This window comes from Amphibalanus amphitrite, unplaced genomic scaffold (assembly GCF_019059575.1).
Source record: "Amphibalanus amphitrite isolate SeventyFive unplaced genomic scaffold, NRLGWU_Aamphi_draft 000219F_arrow, whole genome shotgun sequence".
NCBI lineage: Eukaryota > Metazoa > Arthropoda > Thecostraca > Balanomorpha > Balanidae > Amphibalanus > Amphibalanus amphitrite.
Window position 1 is genome coordinate 452,785 of NW_024881714.1, and position 18,859 is coordinate 471,643.

At 45.5% G+C, this 18,859-nt stretch overlaps 2 protein-coding genes across 3 annotated transcripts in view; one reads left to right on the forward strand and one right to left on the reverse strand.

Annotated features, from left to right (window-relative positions):
- Nucleotides 1-8,216, reverse strand: part of LOC122385433 (profilin-like) — a 24,408-nt gene extending 16,192 nt beyond the window's left edge. Inside the window, exons 1-3 of one of the 2 annotated variants that reach the window (XM_043373703.1) lie at nt 8,161-8,216; nt 7,674-7,976; nt 1,490-1,670 (exon numbers count right to left, since the gene is read on the reverse strand). In XM_043373703.1, the coding sequence (XP_043229638.1) occupies nt 1,490-1,670; nt 7,674-7,784 (292 nt within the window). In that variant the 5' untranslated portion in view covers nt 7,785-7,976; nt 8,161-8,216. Of the gene's footprint in view, nt 1-1,489; nt 1,671-7,673; nt 7,998-8,160 lie in introns of those variants that run through there. The other variant, XM_043373704.1, reaches the window with a different exon arrangement.
- Nucleotides 8,134-18,087, forward strand: LOC122385432 (ATP-dependent RNA helicase eIF4A-like). Its single transcript, XM_043373702.1, has 6 exons — nt 8,134-8,523; nt 12,508-12,859; nt 15,411-15,795; nt 16,062-16,234; nt 16,555-16,724; nt 17,055-18,087. Exons 1-6 carry the CDS (start codon nt 8,384-8,386, stop codon nt 17,197-17,199), a joined length of 1,365 nt encoding a protein of 454 aa, XP_043229637.1. The 5' UTR covers nt 8,134-8,383; the 3' UTR covers nt 17,200-18,087.
- Nucleotides 18,088-18,859: the final 772 nt, after the last annotated feature.

An 18,859-nucleotide genomic window follows, 5' to 3' on the forward strand; every position in this document is an offset into this window, starting at 1 on the left:
ATCAAAAACCCAGGAGCTCACATAGCAGGCGGGCGGGCTACGAATGTCGCACAAACTCACCGAATAAAATACAGTCCACATCCAACCAGAAAAGAACTCCGAACGACAGTTTGTCGGCGACAAAACGTATATGGTTTCAGCAAGCACCTAATCCCATATTTACATTTTCAAATTATGCCAAGTCCTATGATAGAGAAAATCAATTTTTCAAAATCGGCTTAGCTTGTGCCATGGTAACGTAGCTAATGGTTGGATTGACTTCCAAGTTTTCACTAACTACGTGTCAGGTTAAGGTAAAACGCCAGAAGATACGATGCACTGTCCATAAACCAGCCAGCTGTAACAATCAGGAGCAACATTTCGGATCCGTCCGCCCCATGCGTGACTATTTATAACGCATTGGCAACACAGTGATCGCCAGACGGAAAACAAAGATGCTGACGTTAGAAATAAAAACGCCGGCCTCACCCAAGATTGGTAAATTTTCCGCGATTAGGACTACTCGATACTTATTTCTGGAGGAATGCACGATCCGGATGGGCCATCGACTAGCGTGGTCACTAAGAAACCGTCTACATGTGACGCACAGCCGAGATGATCGAAGTACCAGTATAACGCCTTTTGGGGCGACCAACGGAGCGAGCGAGAGGGTGGGCCCTGCACGTGCGAAATTGCGAGAGGGTACCTCCAACTGACTTGTGCACGGCACCCTACTAGCTGGTCTCTAGCGATGTGCCAAATTTGAGCACAATCGGCCCAGCCGTTCTCGAGATCTGGAAGCGGCACCCTGCACGTGCGCACGTGCAAAATGGGTCCCAACTGACTTTTGCACGGCACCCTACTAACCGGTCCCTAACCATGTACCAAATTTGAGCGCCATCGCTTCAGCCGTTCTCGAGATCTGGAATCGACCCCTGCACGTGCGCACGTGCAGCAGCACCCCAACTCTGGCATATGGATATGCAGTGCCTAGTGGATGCCTACCTACATGCCAACTTTCAGCGCAATCGGCCAAGTAGTTACCGAGATATTGCAACAATTACAAAAGTGACACCTCTTCGTTTTGCACGTGGCACGTGCGTAAGGGGTCACCCACATATATCGAGAATAGTCCAATACTTGGTAGAAGGAATGAAGCTGCCCAACAAAATTTACCGCGTGTAAATCGGTCAAGTGGTTGCTGAGATATAAGCGTCGCAGAATCGTGACCACGGCCGGCCGGCCGGCCGGCCGGCCGCTCATACTCAGAAATTTCCGTTAATCTAAGGAAAGACTACGCTCGCTTCGCTCGCTCCGTAATAAGACGTTTCCATAACTGAATTGCACCACGAACCCTACTTCACACAGCTCGGATGGGGAGGGGGGGGGGGGGGGGTTCATACACTCAACTTGCTCAATCAACATCACCTCAATCTGCCATCATCATACTCGTGACGACAAAGCAGACAGCCACTGGCTCAGGCAGTATCACCCCAGCCCATCGTCTCACCTTGCTTGGTCAGGCAAACGTGGACGCCGGACTTTTGTCCCTTGGCCTTGCCCCGGATCACTTTGCCGGGGATGCTGGAGAGGTAGACGTACTTCATGTCGCCTATGCTGAAGCCGTTGGTGGTCACTACGTCTGAGTTGTCCATTGCCTGCACCAGGGTTTTGATCTGATCGGGCTGCGCCTGAGGGAGAGGGAGAGAGAGATAGACGGTCAGAAACCCGGCAAGTCTGAGAGGACGTCAAATAGCCTGTAGGAGGAAGGACAGATTCCCCAACACGATACATTATTCGCAGCCTTGTGTTCATCACTCGGTAACACATTAATTTGGTGTAAATAAAGTTTAAAATTATCTGAACTGATTCAAATTGAATTATAAGCCAAAACTAGTTCAAGGTCAGCAAAATTTTGAAGAGAGTCAATGAAATAGACCATCAAATACGACCATCAAATATAAGCAAAAGCAGATGAAATTCACTGCTTTGGTAGACGTAAGGCTTTTAAAAAGGAACTGAAACTACTTAATGTTTGAATAAAACATGAAACAATAGCATGGAGGAGATCAACCAAATCACATCCAGCCATCTGCATCGTCCGAGACATAGCAATCGAGGCTAACGATACATATATCGAAACAAGTCACTGAAACGCACACCGCTGATGATTCACAGCCACGTGGGCCGGGCTCGCTTCGGACCCCTTCCCCTCCCCCTCCACCCACACACAAACTCAGCTCATAGACCATACAGCAAAAGAAGTGGAGTGCAATATCCCAGAGTAAGCATTCAGTCACATAATAGAAAATCGAGCTCGAAGATAATACGGGGTCATCAAAGATAACATTTCTCGCACCGTGTCATGCATCAAAAGGCATACTCTTGTACATCTTAGGAACTTATTGGTCGTCCGAGATCCCCGGGCATTCAGTTCAAGGTCAACTTGAATGTCCCATCTACTGGGGAAAAAGGTGGCAAATTTTTAGCTAGCCAAAACACAAAGTGAAATGCATCAAGAGCAGCACAAGCCACTACGTGGTATGGACAATATAGGCACCAATAATCTGTTCAAATGTGAACAATGTGTCCATACCATCCATAACATGAACATAACAAAGTTGAAATGACATCACAAGCAAAATGAATTGTAAACTGAATATAGGTTTACATCTAGTTTGTTCATCCAGTTAACATTGTGAAAATATGTTGCATCATATCACAATTCCTTCTTGGTTAAGAATCAAAAAGTCAAATGTTTCAAATTTCTTTTAATTTTTGCAAATATTGTAAAAAAAAATAAACATGTTAGTTGTTAACACATATTTTATAGTATCAGGTCCAAAGATCCACAATGCAACATTATATCTTGGTATTTCTTGCTAAGCATGAAAAGTTAAGCATATTTATGCTCAAATGAGATACCTAATCATGCATTTTTGTAAACAATTGTTCTGTGGATTGAGAGTTGCAAGTTAAATAGCTAAACATTATTTCACAGCATATGCCACATAGCTCATACCTTTTCATGTCAGTCGGTGACACACCAGGGAAATAAGCTAAAATTAGAGCGCTCTATTTATTGCTTCCGCTACTTCACCGTCTCCCATAGGGTCCTGTGTTGAGCTGGTGTCGAAGCTCTAAAAATGACGCCGATTTTTGCACCCTTCTCACGAAAACCGCTCGGACCGCCTGGAAACTAATTGTTCCGCTCTAAAAATTTCATGATCGACGGGAAAATGAACGAGGAAAAGATTGGTCCTGAAATAATTTTGAACTCCCTGTAGAACTTATCGAAATATGGCTGCAAACTAGGAGCATGTCAAAATCGACAAAACAATACAAATAAACTTACCGGGATTTTTTTATTTTCCATGCAACTGTGTATAAAATCAGTCTCTTTTTCGGAAAGATCATCTTCTGTTTAATAAATAATTCCACAATTGCAATCGAGAAAAAAAAACATTTCTGCTGTGACAGCAGTTTTGGCATTGTGCCAGTTGTGTGGCGTGCGCGGTGCTGCGTGGTCGTTGGGACGGAGTTGTGAGTATTTTCGGTGTTTTAAATGGTTGATGGCCATTTGAACGAGCTTTATATTATTTCCTACCAAATTTTGCATCAAATTATTGCTTTGAAAGACCATTGAAACCCCTTATCTCTTCTTGAAACACGATCATATTCATCGTCGACGAAAATGGCGCGGAACTCCATGTGCGTTTCGATCGAAATAAATCGTAAATTAAATAATATTCGATGATAAGTATCATATTCTAGTGACACATTTTCATAACATAAGGCATAAACTTTGCAAGTAAGTCAACATTGGATAATTGGATGCTTATTTTGCTCACATATCCTGGTAGTAGTCAAATGGCTCAATTGTTAGATAAATGTAAATATATGTTTTGGCTTGATGTTTGCTGTGAAACCACCCAGCCACTTGCTGGTTGAGTGGTTTTTTGATAATTACCTGATAAGCATTTCTCCTTTTCCTTAAAAGAAACTAAAATTCTTTTCAAAGTAACCCATTTTTAGGAAAGGCGGGTTGCTCATTGACATTTCATGTTCTTGTTTTGTTATTGCTGGCAGTATTTTGATACAATAATGCAATATGAATTTTTTGCAATAATAAAACCTAAGACAAACTTAGCCAATGCGTCAATCAAACACCCAACAAAGATTGTCCTTGTGATGTGAAGTAGAATATTCTATGAGTGTTTTATAGAATATGCCAAATTTTAAATTAATTTATTATTTGATACTGATAGCCGAGCATGTGAATTATGCCTCAATATAATTTCATTTTCTGGTTTTGAAATAGCCGGCAGTATTTTACTTCAACAAATGTAATATACATGGAATACATGTTGTTAGGTTATGTTAAAAGTTTAATAACAGGCAACAGAAGGGGCTGTTTCAGCAGATAATGTTTGTACCTTATGCATTACCTTTCTTTTCTGCAGGACCATGCTTCCGCTGGGTGGTCGACATTTGCCTCCTGAAGAAGTTGAGCAACATGAAGACCACCAGATGAGGTGTCTGCAGTTCATGTGGAACTCTGCAGACTACAAGTGTTATGCCAACCACAACCAAAGTGATCATGGAGGCATGAACCTCATGACAACACTTCAGATTTGCAGTTGTACCAAAGTGTGATTCAAACCACCTGTGGCATCTCACTCAATGCGTGAACAGTGTGATCATTGTGCAGTGTTCAGCTGCAACTAAGACATTTATTAGTGACTTGTTTTGCAATTAGCCAGTAGTCACCAAAAGTATTTTTGGGCTGGCTGCTGTAATTTGTTGTGCACTGCGCAATAGTGGTAGTGTTTTATCACTTGTCAAGTTGTCAGTTGTGCATGTTGCATGTTTCTTTCCCCTCGGCCCTCATTATCAGTTAAGTGGTGAATTGGCATCACTCAGTCTCCCCAGATCTCCATTGACTGTCTGTCAACCACCTAACTTGAGATGGTATTTGCTAATAGTGTCAGAAAAGAAGTGCTTGTAGACATTTTTAGGAATATGAGCTCCGTTTCATGCGTGTTCCAGTGGTCATTTTGTCACATGTCCCATAGTGTAATAAATGGAAACTGTTGTTCCCTTTTGAAGGTACTCGCGGATGCAGAAAGCGTTGGGCCTAATTATTAAACGCACCCTCCTATCAGCGACGCACGAAATCGACAAATATCATCCTTTTTAGAACAGGAGGAAACGAAAACTTGTGAACATAGCTGTACCTACAACAGTGCATAAGGAATTGAAATTCTGGGAGTTTTTGAAATTCGGAGAAACTCAAGTTGTCGACAGGTATGCCCCTTCTACGTCAAAGATCGCCTAAAAAACAAACTCTACAAAAGAAGGCAGTATTCGTATGTTCGTTGCAAATGCAGCCGCCTAGCAACATGCATTGCGGTCCGATGGCGAATTACACTCGTGCTCAAAAACTATGCCGGCAACTGCCAATGCACTTACTAAGGTGAGGAGAGGAAGGGTTATGTCAAATGTCAACATCATAGAAATGGCTTCATCTATTGAGCTGTGCCTATCGTACATAATTCAACTAATCTATGCATTTCGTTTCTTGCAATCTACTCATGCTTTCACTCCAGCTTCAGAGTAATCATCCCATATTGTACGTCTTAAGATATTGATTTCTATGGCGGTTTGCAATTGCTAGCCACGTCTTATCTCAGTTTGGTGGCCCCGCATCGGTCCACTCGGCCGCTCTAAAATTGACTTACGGAGGAGGATGGTGGCTTTTATTTTAGCTTCTCCGCTGACTGCGGGGAGCGCCGTCGCCGAGGTAGGAGCAATAATTAGCTTATGTTTGGGACTTGTTTCTACGCTTAATTAACATTTTAATGTTATTTTAATTTATTCATGTTAATCTTTGACGCATTCTCTTTCTATTGGTACCATCCACCGGTCTGAGAAGTACTGCCTTGCTGCGTAAGGGCCGATAGAAGATCACGCTTTTAGGGGTATCTCTTCAACATGGGGCAGGAGCAATTAATAGAGCGCTCTAATTTTAGCTTATTTCCCTGGTATGTCACCAACTGATGTCAAACTATTAATTTCCAGAGAAGACATTTTTTACCTTGATATCAAAGTGGACATGAAAGACTTGTTTACCCAATGGCAAAAGAACATTCAACTTTCTTGAATAGATGGGATAACTAAAGGACTAAGGTTCATTCATGTCTGTTTTCCACTGCTATTATCAATGAGACATGAATTACTAGCAAATGAACCACTCAACTTGCAATGTAAAATCTAGCTGAATCTTAAGATAAACTAATAATAAATGCACCTTCATGGGAACTATAAACCTCAAGAGCATTTAACAGGGACCAGGGTTTCAGAGCCTTGTGTATCACGCATACTAAATACCAGCACCATCTCCACTATGCTTGTACAGGGAAGGAGCAATTTAAGCAAGTGATGATCAAATATATTCTTCCATATAAGCAATGGAAAGGCTTATGCATTAGACAGTATGCATAGCGACATGAAACTTATGGCATGCCTATGTTAGCACTTCTTCATCAATCCTTCAGCATAATTTGCTTCTATTTCCTGGTCATTTTCCAACAACATAAAGCAAATGCTAAAGCCTGACACCAACAGGTGCATTAGAACAGGAGAGCCTCCCTGGAATGAGCAGGGACTGGGACACTTCAGGGACAATTTACTAAATTAAGAGCACATGGCTATCAATCACTGAAAGGAATGCTCAACTTTAAGCATGAGCTTTTGAACTGAAATGGAAAGCTATGCAGCTTGAACTTGATTCTAGTGTTTCAAGCCTTTATAAAAGTTAAGAATTCAATTTTGACACCCTTATGAAATAATTTTCCAACCAGCCAGGGAAAGACAACTCACTGGTTACTGAATTAGCTCATTGGTAACCATCAGGGAAATCTTCTCCAGCAGGGAGTAAAAATAGCACTGGCATACACCTTCTCTATCAGCAACAATGTTCATGTTATATCAGGTTATATTAATTATAATAATCAGGGTTATATTTATTGTAGGGCTTCATTGTATCAGCAATGGTATCTGTGCATACTCTCTGAAGCGCCTTTTCTTCATTAATACAACTTTTCTTACTTGTATTTGCAAATTAAGTTAGAAGTAAATACTTGTTTTTAATAAATTTGCATTGATTTCTTTTTTATTTGGCTATGTCATGTGCATGCAATCTCTAATGTTGTCATATTTTGAATAAACATACCTTTGATTCTTTATGCAACAGAGAAGTTGTAAGCCAGTGCTACCCATACCCAGTAAAGTAGTGCCTCTTCCTATTTTGAGGCATTACCTATGTCATCTGGGAGCTAAGCAGTAATATGCACATCTTCTTAGCCAGGACAGGTTATAAAACATTCAGGTGGATGCATCTCATCACATTTACTTATTCAAAACTCCCTTCAGAAATACCAACAACTTACAATTTAACATGACATCTAAATAATGTTATCAATCGTAATTACGACTGAAGGCAAGCAGTTTGCGCCTTGCGGATAATTGTGACTTAGCACCACACAATTTTTGAACATTTGAATGACTTTCACATTATACAGTTCGAAAATACCGTCCAGGACGCCGTTCGTACAAAATATGCTTTTAAAAAAAGCGTTTCATGCTCGACAGCAGGGCGGCGCGACAATCATGGCGCAAAACGTAATACTTACGCCGAGGCCGGGACTCGTCGCCCAGATGACTCCATCATGACCCGCTAGACACGCTTCATCAATAATTTTGGTGCCGATGAGCTGATCGTCTACGTACTGTTGCCAAGACATTTTGATGTGATGATTTAGTCCACAAGCAGTCCACACCACACAAGCTCGGAGCTCACCGGCCGCCACCCAAAATGTTTCGCGACTGACGCGCCCCCTGGCTTGCCGGTACGGGATGTGTCCTTCCGCAAATAAGTGATTTCCTGGTATCACTTATGCTGAAAATTGCTCTTGATCAATTTTTCAAATATTTCTCTTGCAAAATTTCAAGCAGAAAACAACAAAACATCAGAAAAGAGGTCTACATTTTGTACTATATTGTTTTGTAACGATATTACATAGGACTAAAACTTATAAGCTAGCACAGATTTCAATTAAATGATAGCAATATCGTTTAGTGGTAATTGGTTTAACATTTTTCAATACTCAATTTTTAAACGTTTCAGGGTTGAAAAATCGTTTTTGGAAAGTGCAAAGCAGATTTTGTGGAAAGCTAAAATAATTTGTAACGGAAATGGATCTGAAATAGTGCTGGAAATTCTGATTTTAGAATTCAGATTATGTGGTAAGGAGCAAAAATATTGGTAATGTGTTGATATACCTTCTTGAATTGCATTTGTTTACCAAGAATTTCCAAAAATAAAATAAATGGAAGGAATTTTATGGCTGAATATTCCAGAAAGTACCATATACTAGCAGTCACCGCGGATGCTTACTACAAAGTTATCCACCACTTGCCGCCTCACGGCCTTTTCGCAGCTCAGCGGATCACTGACAGGATGTCCAACCAAGAAGTTGACAGGTAATATTCGTATTTTACGCCATTTTAGGGCTTGTTTTACTGATGATAATATTCTTTGCGTTTTGTTTTCTTTTGCGGGTGTCTTCACCTGCTATGTTTGCTTACAATGGCTTAAATTGGGCGTAGGTTATCCACGGGGTCTGGCTCCCGTCCGGAATTCCTTATTGTATAATATGCCGCAAGGCTACGGCTGCTGGAGGCCTATTGTTTGATGTGTTCTCTGAGTTGCTTAGCAATTTCTGCTAGTTTTGGTGTGTGCATTGTTGTAAAGGCACCACAACAGGTATTTTATCTAATGATAATGGGTCTGGGTTTTGCATGAGCTTACTTTTTTCTATTTTATTTAAGCTGAACAAGCTACACTTTTCAGACATTCTAGATCGAGAAACTTGGCTTGATTATGTGCCTGTGATCCACCTATTCAGTCATTTGAAAGTTGGAAGTTTCAGGAAAACCCACTGATAAAAAGGTGTAGTATTTCCCTCAATGTCCATTGTTTAGGTTGATTTTTTTTTTTTTTGCATATGGAAACTGATAAGAGCGTGCTATGTGCTTGCCGCTGTCAGGGTTTCCGAGAATCCAATGAATGACTGAGTCTGAGAATCCTGAAAGTGGTTCAACGTTATTTCTCGGGAACATTGTAAATAATTGATATAGCTTATAATGGGAATGTTATACAATTTTTATGGGAGACTGGTGGCAATGTCAGTTCATTCATTGCAACATTATTGACTGATATATTGAATTTCAACTATGGAAACACACCTGCTCTTTCCAGGTGCATGTCTTTTGCCTTAGTATCTCATGAGCATTAGAATAGAGTAAATGTTCATAACATCCAAGTGTGTGCACATGCACTGTTTGACCAGTTTCCTCCTTAACTTAATGATGAAAAGATCATTCATATGAGTAATGAATGTTGTAAGAGTAGGATTAGGCTCAGTTTCCTCCTTAACTTGATGATGGAAAGATCCTTCATATCAGTAATGAATGCTGTAACTTGTAAGAGTAGGATCAGGCTGACACACCATTAGAAAATGATAGGGGTTTTGCTTTTCACCTTTCAATTTTGCTGACCTGCTGTTGTGTGTTATCATCTGAATGAATGTGTATTAAGAGAAATGTACATTTTGAATGAGTGCTAATTTTTTTTTCATTTAGATATTGTTTCCCATCCAAATCAAATTTTTGTGACACTGATTGATATTTGATACTCAGCCATGCATGCTTAGCTGATGATCTTGAATGACCATCCTTTTATAGCAAATTTGTGCCTAAGTAACTGTCACCTTTTTATTTACTTGTAGTTATGACTCATTTGGATAAAAATGAGAATTGGAAAGCATGCAAGTTGTAGCATACCTGTTCACTTTGCATTTTATTGATTTTGTGAAAGGCTTTAATTGCAGAATGTGGTACACATAGGTTGATGGTAGCACACTGTTAGTTAATAATTAGTTAGATAGAACAACATTGCTTGTATTACAGGAAGTGGATATCCTATGTAATGTCTCTTGACAAGGTTTGTGAACATTCACAGGCAAAATGCATTTTGAGTAACGCATATAACATGGTGCCAAAACCATGTCTTACATTTTTTTAGCGTTTCAGCTGTTAGTCACCAGCCCAAACTGAATCTTTGGAGTTTGGGCTTTGAGTGGAGTTTGGATTCTTTGTGACATATAGCATAGTGCACTATTGTATACAGGTGCTACATTGTGTTCATTTTGCAGTCAAATTGAAGAAAACTGAGGGAAGCAGACTGCTTCAAAGTTTTAGGGTACAATTAAATTAGTCAATTGTTACCACATTTACATACATTGGATAGTAGAAAATGCACATTATATTTGCAAATCACTCTAAGCCCTCTACATCAGTGTCCTCTTTGTTCATTTTTAACCTATTGATCAAGAAATTTAATTGGTGACTCCTCAAACACACTTTAGGAATATAGGATAACATTCTGTTTTTATGAAAACTGAAATTGTTATTTTTGGATATCCATTGAACATATGGAAGTGCAACAAGTCAGTAACTGCAGGACAATTATCTGGTATCATTTTTCTGTCAGTGTCAGAAAGTGGAAACAGGGAAGTATTGACAGTGTGCTAAAGGAAATGTTCTACTTTCCTCAAATTAGTTTTAGGAAGAACTATTTTCCATCAGTGGTAGAGGCTAAATAGTGGTGGCGCAGAATCTTATTATGCATCAACCAATTATATTGTGTAGTTCAAAAGCAACTGCATGCTGATTGGCTGAGATTAGCCTCTGTGACAGGGGGCTACAATGCTACATTCTTTGCTTTCTTCTAATAGTGGCACATTCCTCTACAAGGCTTTCTTTTTGGAATGGTAAATGTACTTTCTTTGCCTAGGGTGTTCATTAGGGTGTATGAGCTCCTGTTTTGTGATAGTCTTAGCTCAAGCTACAAGACTGCTATTCCAATTCAAAACTCCATGTTAAAAGTGTAATTTTTCTTTCTGTAGTGTACTTAGCTTTTAAATCTCATATTTGCTAGTCAAGCATCCATAGTGCAAGGGGTATGTGTTTGGGTTGCTCCAGTGTTTGAGGCTCATGATCAGGGAAATTAGTGGTTGGTGGGAGCAGCTGCAGCTGATTAAACTTGCTTAGTTGGATAGACTGTATGGCTTCGATGGGTTTGATGCTTTTCAACATCTTCATTGCTTATTTAATTATAATTGCCTGATCAGATGGAAGGGATCAAGGCCTGTGCAACAAGCTGCTTAGCATGAGCATCAATCTGTCTGTTTCAAACATTCAGTTGGTACTCAACAAGAAATGTGAGCATGCTCCTTGTTTTTGCTGGACCACTCGTGGGTGCTGATCGGCGGCCGGCTACCGAGATACTAGTATGCATTCTTGTTGACGGGCAATGGACTGCTGACCATTGAGAAGTGAGGTGTGAAGTCGCTGCTGTCTTTATGTACCCGTGCTCCCGATGTGACAGACCACTCGCTGCGTGCAGCGCTTGCTCGATCCAGGGGCGCGGGAACTACTTTCCGACTGGGGGGGGCACACCATAATAGAGATTAACCTAGGGTACCCCCAAATCTAGTTTTCTCACCGGGTTTAGGCCACTTATTTTTCACCCCTCGGCTTTTTCAACAAAAAAAGAAAACATTTGCAAAAAAAGTGTGGTATTCCGTCTCAAAGCTGTGGGGGCACCGCCCCCACGGCCCCAGAGTTGGGGGGGCAAGCTGCCCCCACTGCCCCCCCGGCTCCCGCGCCTATGGCTCGATCGGAAAAGAGCTCTGGCCTCGCGCTACTTGCAGTCGCATTGGATAAAAATGGCGCGTTAGCATACTAAAAAATGGTTTCCCTTTTTTAGTAATTTGTTCTTGTATGATTGATATTGTATGATTTGCTGCGATGATGGGAGACAGTAGTAGAAGTGGAGCAAGGTTAACGACACCCATCGATCATTTGCGATCGGCAAATCTCTCGATACTCACCAACCCGGCCCCCTCAATATATTACCCCGGCATCCATGCCGCGATGATTTTCGCCAGCGTTTGGCTCGTACGCAGGCCCGCGTTCTCGGCCGTGACGTCAGCTACCGGATTGCATCACCCCCTGCTCGCATATTAGGAGGCAGCCGAGCAGCGCAACATTGTCGGAATCTAGTGCCATTCTTCCTCTAAAGCGCCAGTACACTGCTTGTATGTGTCCTGGATTATTATATTGGAAGTACAGCAATGTTACTAGGCATTCCTACGGGTGAGGTGGCTGACGATTCTTAGTCAAACCGCCTCAATATGGTGTGCTACAATGTGATCGGGGCTTAAAACAGTTTTTGTCAAGGAACACATGGGCGTTGATGACGTCCAGGTATGTTGAAGCAGTCACAGATAAAAGCCAAAGTTGACATTCAGTGTCAGTAAACATCTTTTCATTGTTCCCTTGTCATCCCTCAAATTCCCTTCATTTCCTCGCTGTTTGCTGAGCCCATTTCCTTTGTTTCAGTGGTGAGAAGGAATGGGGACAGAACAGCAATGTTCCCCAGGAGGACACGTCGGCCGCCGGCGGTGGCCACACGATCGAGTCCAACTGGGACGAGGTGGTCAGCAACTTCGATGACATGAACCTCAAGGAGGACCTGCTGCGCGGTATCTACGGATACGGCTTTGAGCGGCCGTCTGCTATCCAGCAGCGTGCCATCATGCCCTGCATCAAGCGGCACGACGTGATTGCCCAGGCGCAGTCGGGCACCGGCAAGACGGCCACGTTCAGCGTGGCGATCCTGCAGCAGATCGACACCAGCATGCGGGAGACCCAGGCGCTCGTGCTGGCGCCCACCCGCGAGCTGGCTCAGCAGGTCAGTCAACAGTATCTGGTACCTTTATCGGAGCATATTAGTCACAGGTCACTGGTTTTATATCTAAGTAAAATGTGATCTTTGTGCCTTTTCTCTTCATATATCTACATTGTATATGCCCCGCTCATTTTTGCCAAATTTTATCATTTCCAGTTCCGACAGCTTTCGGACGAAAAGCTTGTCTGCTTTTATCGACGTAGGCATTGGTTAAATTACGTCGTAGCGGCCGTTTGATTATTGTAGCTGATGAGCGTCAGCTCAGCTTTACACCGCTCTACTGACACTTGTATTTTGTCCTGTGACTCAAATAATAATGCATTTGCTTCACATGCCGGCCTGAACACTACTGTTTTGGTTAGCCGTAGCAGCTCTGACATGAGGTACACTCGGGGGCAGATTGATGTTCCACAACTCTATCCACCGGGTTCCTATGGCTCAGCATTGGCAGCAGCCGCCTGGTACTGGTAGACTGTGCCGCTTCACTTACTTGTCAAGCGGCACAGCCTACCCACACCGTATGCCACCGGTCTGGGTCGGTGGCTGGAAGGCGATGTGGGCCGCCTGTGACGTCAGCGCAGCGGTGAGGGCCGAGCCCGGAGGCATGGCTCGGGTCGGCGCGGCGCGGCGGCTGGCGAGGGCTGGGGAGTGAGGTGGGGTGGGAGCACGGACCATCGCGCGGCTGAGCCAGTGTAGTTAACTTTCGCGTCTCAAGGCGTCAATTATTCTACCTAACAATTGTGCTAAAGCAGTTGTTGAAATGTCCTATCCACAAGACAGCGCCTATCATCATACTTGCCATGCACATTACGACACACTTAAACGTGGCATTGGGACAGCCGATAGAATTTATATCACACGTGCATCGAGTTGCGGAGCTACATTGTTTTTAACAGATAAGTATTAAGGCCTTGATTGAGCTCATTGGTGTCTATTATTTCGCACAGCAATCGTCCAGAGACGTGGGAACTGGGGTTTTTGGATAGCGCGGCGTCCCAACTTTAAGCAACTCTTACTGTTCCTCTAATGTGTGGTCGCAGCCACCAATAGCAAACCGCTCCATCTAGGAACAAATAAGTCGCGCACCTGGGACGGTTCGAACCGGGTTTCTCCAACCGGTCACCCCACGACGCTAGCGTGTATCCACTGAGCTGCCGAAACCAGCGACCACCCGCCGCGGTCAAACGCGATCAAATGTCACAATACTGTCATTGGCGGTCAGCGGGTGAATGTCATTTTGTTTTGTGCGGACGAGGACCATTCTCGGTAGCTCAGTGGATGAACGCTCGTGTCGTGAATTGGCCGGTGGGAGAAGCCCGGTTCGAGCCCCCCTGTGTGGCCGACTTTTTGGCTCCTAGTTGGAACGGTTTGCTATTGGAGGCTGCGACCACATATTAGAGCAACAGTAATAATCGCTTTAAATTGGAGCGTTGGCTGCGGCACTACTCATAACCCCCAGTTCCCACGGCTCTGGACGATTGCCGTGCGAAACAATAGACACCAATCTGCTCAATCAAAACCTTAATACTAATATGTTATACAAAATATAGCTCCGCACCTCGATGCACGAGTGACATAAGTTCTATCGGCTGTCCCATTGCCACGCTTAAGTGTGTCGTAATGTGCATTGCAAGTATGATGATAGACGCTGTCTTGGGGATAGGACATTTTAACAACTGCTTTAGCACAATTGTTAGGTAGAATAATTGGCGCCTCGAGACGCGAAAGTTAACTACACTCGCTCAGCCGCGCGATGTCCGTGCTCCCACCCCACCTCACTCCCCAGCCCTCGCCAGCCGCCGCGCCGCGCCGACCCGAGCCATGCCTCCGGGCTCGGCCCTCACCGCTGCGCTGACGTCACAGGCGGCCCACATCGCCTTCCAGCCACCGACCCAGACCGGTGGCATACGGTGTTGGTAGGCTGTGCCGCTTGACAAGTAAGTGAAGCGGCACAGTCTACCGGTACCAGGCGGCTGCTGCCAATGCTGAGCCATAGGAACCCGGTGGATAAAGAGTTGTGGAACATCAATCTGCCCCCGAGTGTACCATGATAGGACGCATGTGCCCAGTTCTGGGCCTCGTTTCATAAAGCGAGTCCGTAACTTACGCCGGTTTTTTTTTTGTCTTGTATTGCAAGTGCATGTGAAGCGATGACGATACTGTTTGATCCGTTGAATTTATTTGTTTGCAAGCAAGAGCAGAAGGGAGAAGGTGAAATGAATTTATCGCTTGACATGCGCTTGCAATAAAAGCCCAGAAACCGACGTAAGTTACGGACTCGCTTTATGAAACGAGGCCCAGATTCCAATCAATTTTGTGATCAAAATTGTCCTCATCTTCCATCAAAGCACCAGGTCACCGATCATAGGTGTTCTGGTAACATTTTGGAAGGATATTATTTGCATGTCTACGGGTGAGGTAGTTGGCTGCTCATGGTCAAACTGCCTCAATATGAGATGCTACACAACCTGATATGAAGCTCTGAAGCTGATGGTGTATGCCGTGTGCCTTGCGCCTTCCATTCTGACGTTGGTCTCGCGCCGTCTGCCAACAGATCCAGAAGGTGGTCCTGGCGCTGGGCGACTATCTTAACGCCATCTGCCACGCCTGTATCGGCGGCACCAACGTGCGCGACGACATGCGCTCGCTGGAGTCGGGCGCGCACGTGGTGGTGGGCACGCCCGGCCGCGTCATGGACATGATCAACCGGCGCGCGCTGCGCACCGACTACATCAAGATGTTCGTGCTGGACGAAGCCGACGAGATGCTGTCTCGCGGTTTCAAGGACCAGATCTACGACGTGTTCCGCACGCTGCCGTCTGACATCCAGGTGACGCTGCTGTCGGCCACCATGCCGGCCGACGTGATGGACGTGACGTCGCGCTTCATGCGTGACCCCATCCGCATCCTGGTCAAGAAGGACGAGCTGACCCTCGAGGGTAAGTGGGCGGTGGGTATCGCGGTGCGGCGGGCATGACTCAGTTGATAAGCGATTGCAGCTATCGTGGGCGGTATGAATCAGGCAGGTGTCACTCACGTCTGGTGAAATCAACCCATTGCTCACTGTATTTCAAAACAACGCATCTCTTAGTAATTTGTGTTAAAATTAACTCTTGAAACGATGAAAATGACTGCATCGGAAACGGAATTGCGTCTGGTCTACGCTGGTGACAGTAGGTGACTTATTTCTGTCTCCCTCACGTAGGTATCAAGCAGTTCTTCGTGCGCGTGGAGAAGGAGGAGTGGAAGCTGGACACGCTGTGCGATTTGTACGAGACGCTGACCATCACGCAGGCCGTCATCTTCTGCAACCTGCGTCGCAAGGTCGAGTGGCTGACCGACATGATGCACCGCCGCGACTTCACCGTCTCGGCCATGGTAAGGACGCTGCGCGTCGTGGGGGCGATGCTGACCGGGGCGGGTGACGTGGGCGAATGTTATGTTCTCGGTTAACCCGAGCGGGAATCTCGATGGTTCGTGGTTGCGTCAGCTGTTTCCGGCCGGACAGGCGGATAGTTCATCAATCCTTTGTTCTGTATCAGTAGGTGGAAGTCTCGATTATTGTTTTTGGTCCGTTAGCGTTCTGTACTGTAAGAATGTTGTGACTTGTTTATCGCTCTGCTGATCACTGGCTATTGGCGCTGATTATAGCGAAGCTGTGCCACATGTTCTAACACCTGTGTTCGTGTGTGTGTCAGCACGGCGACATGGACCAGAAGCAGCGTGAGATGATCATGAAGGAGTTCCGCTCGGGCTCGTCCCGTGTGCTCATCACCACCGACCTGCTGGCGCGTGGTATTGACGTCCAGCAGGTGTCGCTGGTCATCAACTACGATCTGCCCACCAACCGCGAGAACTACATCCATAGGTGGGACGGACAAACGGGAGCGTTCGCTGTTGAATCACAGGCATTGAGCTTAGCGTAGACTGCTCACTATTTTGTTGACAGCTGTTTGTGCGTTGCTGGAGTACCTCATAGACTGATCTTTAGCTTTTTTATAATTCGTCCATTGTTTTCTATGCATCGACGCTCGTTATCAGCCCCGAAACTGCCATCAAACGTGTTTGCTCGATCACTGCTTTTTGGTTCCGACCGACATGGCCTGCCATTGTGCTGCTTGCTAGGACACCCCGCTCGTTTGTGCCTGTTGTCGGTGCCGGTCGGGCTCCCTACTCACGGCTGCGTGTCGCCCTGCAGGATCGGACGCAGTGGACGGTTCGGCCGCAAGGGAGTGGCCATCAACTTCGTGACGGAGAGTGACAGCCGCGCGCTGAAGGACATAGAGGAGTTTTATCATACGGAGATCGAGGAGATGCCCAACAACGTGGCCGACCTGATTTAGGTGGTGCGGCCGCCCGTCCGTCCGTCCTGTCTCGCTGCCCACGGTGATCGAGTCTCGGGTGCCCCCGACACGCTGCGCCTGACGGAGGAGTGAATAAAGCCTGAGTCTCGCCATTGGGAAGTGATGATCGGTTGAGTTGACGGCGCTATCGCGCGGCACGCACGGGTGGTGCGGCATCGCGGCTGCGGCCGCCGCCGCACGTTGGTCCCTGCGGAGTGCGCGCTCCCGGTGGCCGGTTCGCTCAGCGCAGCTAGCATGTGCTGACGGCCGGCGTGCCGCTGAACTGAGGGCTTGTGAACTGATCACCGCCTCGTGTGATCTCGTCCGATCACGAACTGACACAGTGGTGCATCATCTAGCAAGTGAACTGAGGCCTGCGGGCCTGTGTGAGCCGGGCTCTGCCCGCCCTGCACTCCTCCCCGCACGACCTTATTTATAACTTTTTCGATTTTATTGTAGATAAGTATCATAGACTAGCAATTGTACGGCGATAGGAGGGCGCCTGCGCTCTCGAAGGGGTTTCGCATCTGCTCGTGCGCACATGGTGTCGTGTCCTGTCATGTATTTCCGTGTTTCCCTTTTGTTGAATGTGTTGGCGGCCTTGGGCTGCATGAATCTGAGACCAGAGTCGGGGCTGGCGGCGCCAGTCCCGCGTCCCGCCACGCTGGGACGTCAGTGCCGGTCGTGGTATCCCACTATACTCATGTTTAGAGGGTACTTCATCAGGAAAAGGGAAAGAAGGAAATGATTTGGACTCTAGGCATGCTTATTCAAATTGTGTGGGGGATGCTTATTAAAAGCATTGTATTACCGCTTTGTTCGGGTCAGAAGGCGCATTAACTTCCTTATTTGTTTGTCAGTATCCGGATAATATATAAGGCTGGCTAAGTGGCTGTTTCCGGTCGCCAGTCCGGAGCGCTGCTCGACCGAGTGCCTGAGTGTTCGATCCGCCTATGTGCATGCGTGATCAGGGGTCCGGCACCGTGCGCACGAGCATCGGCGAGCGCCTCCGGGACTGAGCGGGTGTACCCAGACGGGGGACGAGATGCCGTACATCACACAGCTAGGGCAGTGCGATTAATGTCATATTGTCTGGACACTGAACGTTCATTTGTGCGGAAGAATGGTTTGTAAAATGTCCCTGCAAAATTCCACGCCCTAGTGTCTTATTAGGCACACTAACTGTCGCCGATTGGCACTGCTGCACCACAACAACATAGGACTGACTTTTTTGGGCTTCGTCACGCTTATGAGTTTGCGAGACACTGCGAAGGAATTGAACCGGTGGATCCAAACTAATAGCGTAAGAGTTACGTCTCTGAGCGGCTTTCGACAAACTCGCTCAGGGTAACACTGATGGGAAGGGCATCGCCATGCCACATGACAACCTCCGAGGCGCGTCTATTTGAACGCGACTCGGCAGTTCTACCTAAAGATTACTTCGGTTCCACTGCCCTTGACAGATTTCAAGTTGCGCTGGGGTTTATTACGAGGAATTTTCTTTTCTTTTTAGGGTGTCTGTCGGAATTCGGAGATGCGGGGGTAGAAAGGCGCAGGCACTTGGGCATAAACACAGATGTGCTAGTGATAAGCTGTCGGCTCATCCGCCTCCTCAGCACCTGCATGATCTGTCCGGGTATCCCCCTATCCAGGTAGTAAT

What these genes read in the sequence shown, in the direction of transcription:
- LOC122385432 (XM_043373702.1), top strand. Translation starts at nt 8,384, where the DNA reads ATGGCTGAATATTCCAGAAAGTACCATATACTAGCAGTCACCGCGGAT. An exon ending in ACTTCACCGTCTCGGCCATG is followed by an intron (nt 16,235 to 16,554) that starts GTAAGGACGCTG and finishes TGTGTGTGTCAG; the next exon opens with CACGGCGACATGGACCAGAA. An exon ending in CGCGAGAACTACATCCATAG is followed by an intron (nt 16,725 to 17,054) that starts GTGGGACGGACA and finishes GTCGCCCTGCAG; the next exon opens with GATCGGACGCAGTGGACGGT.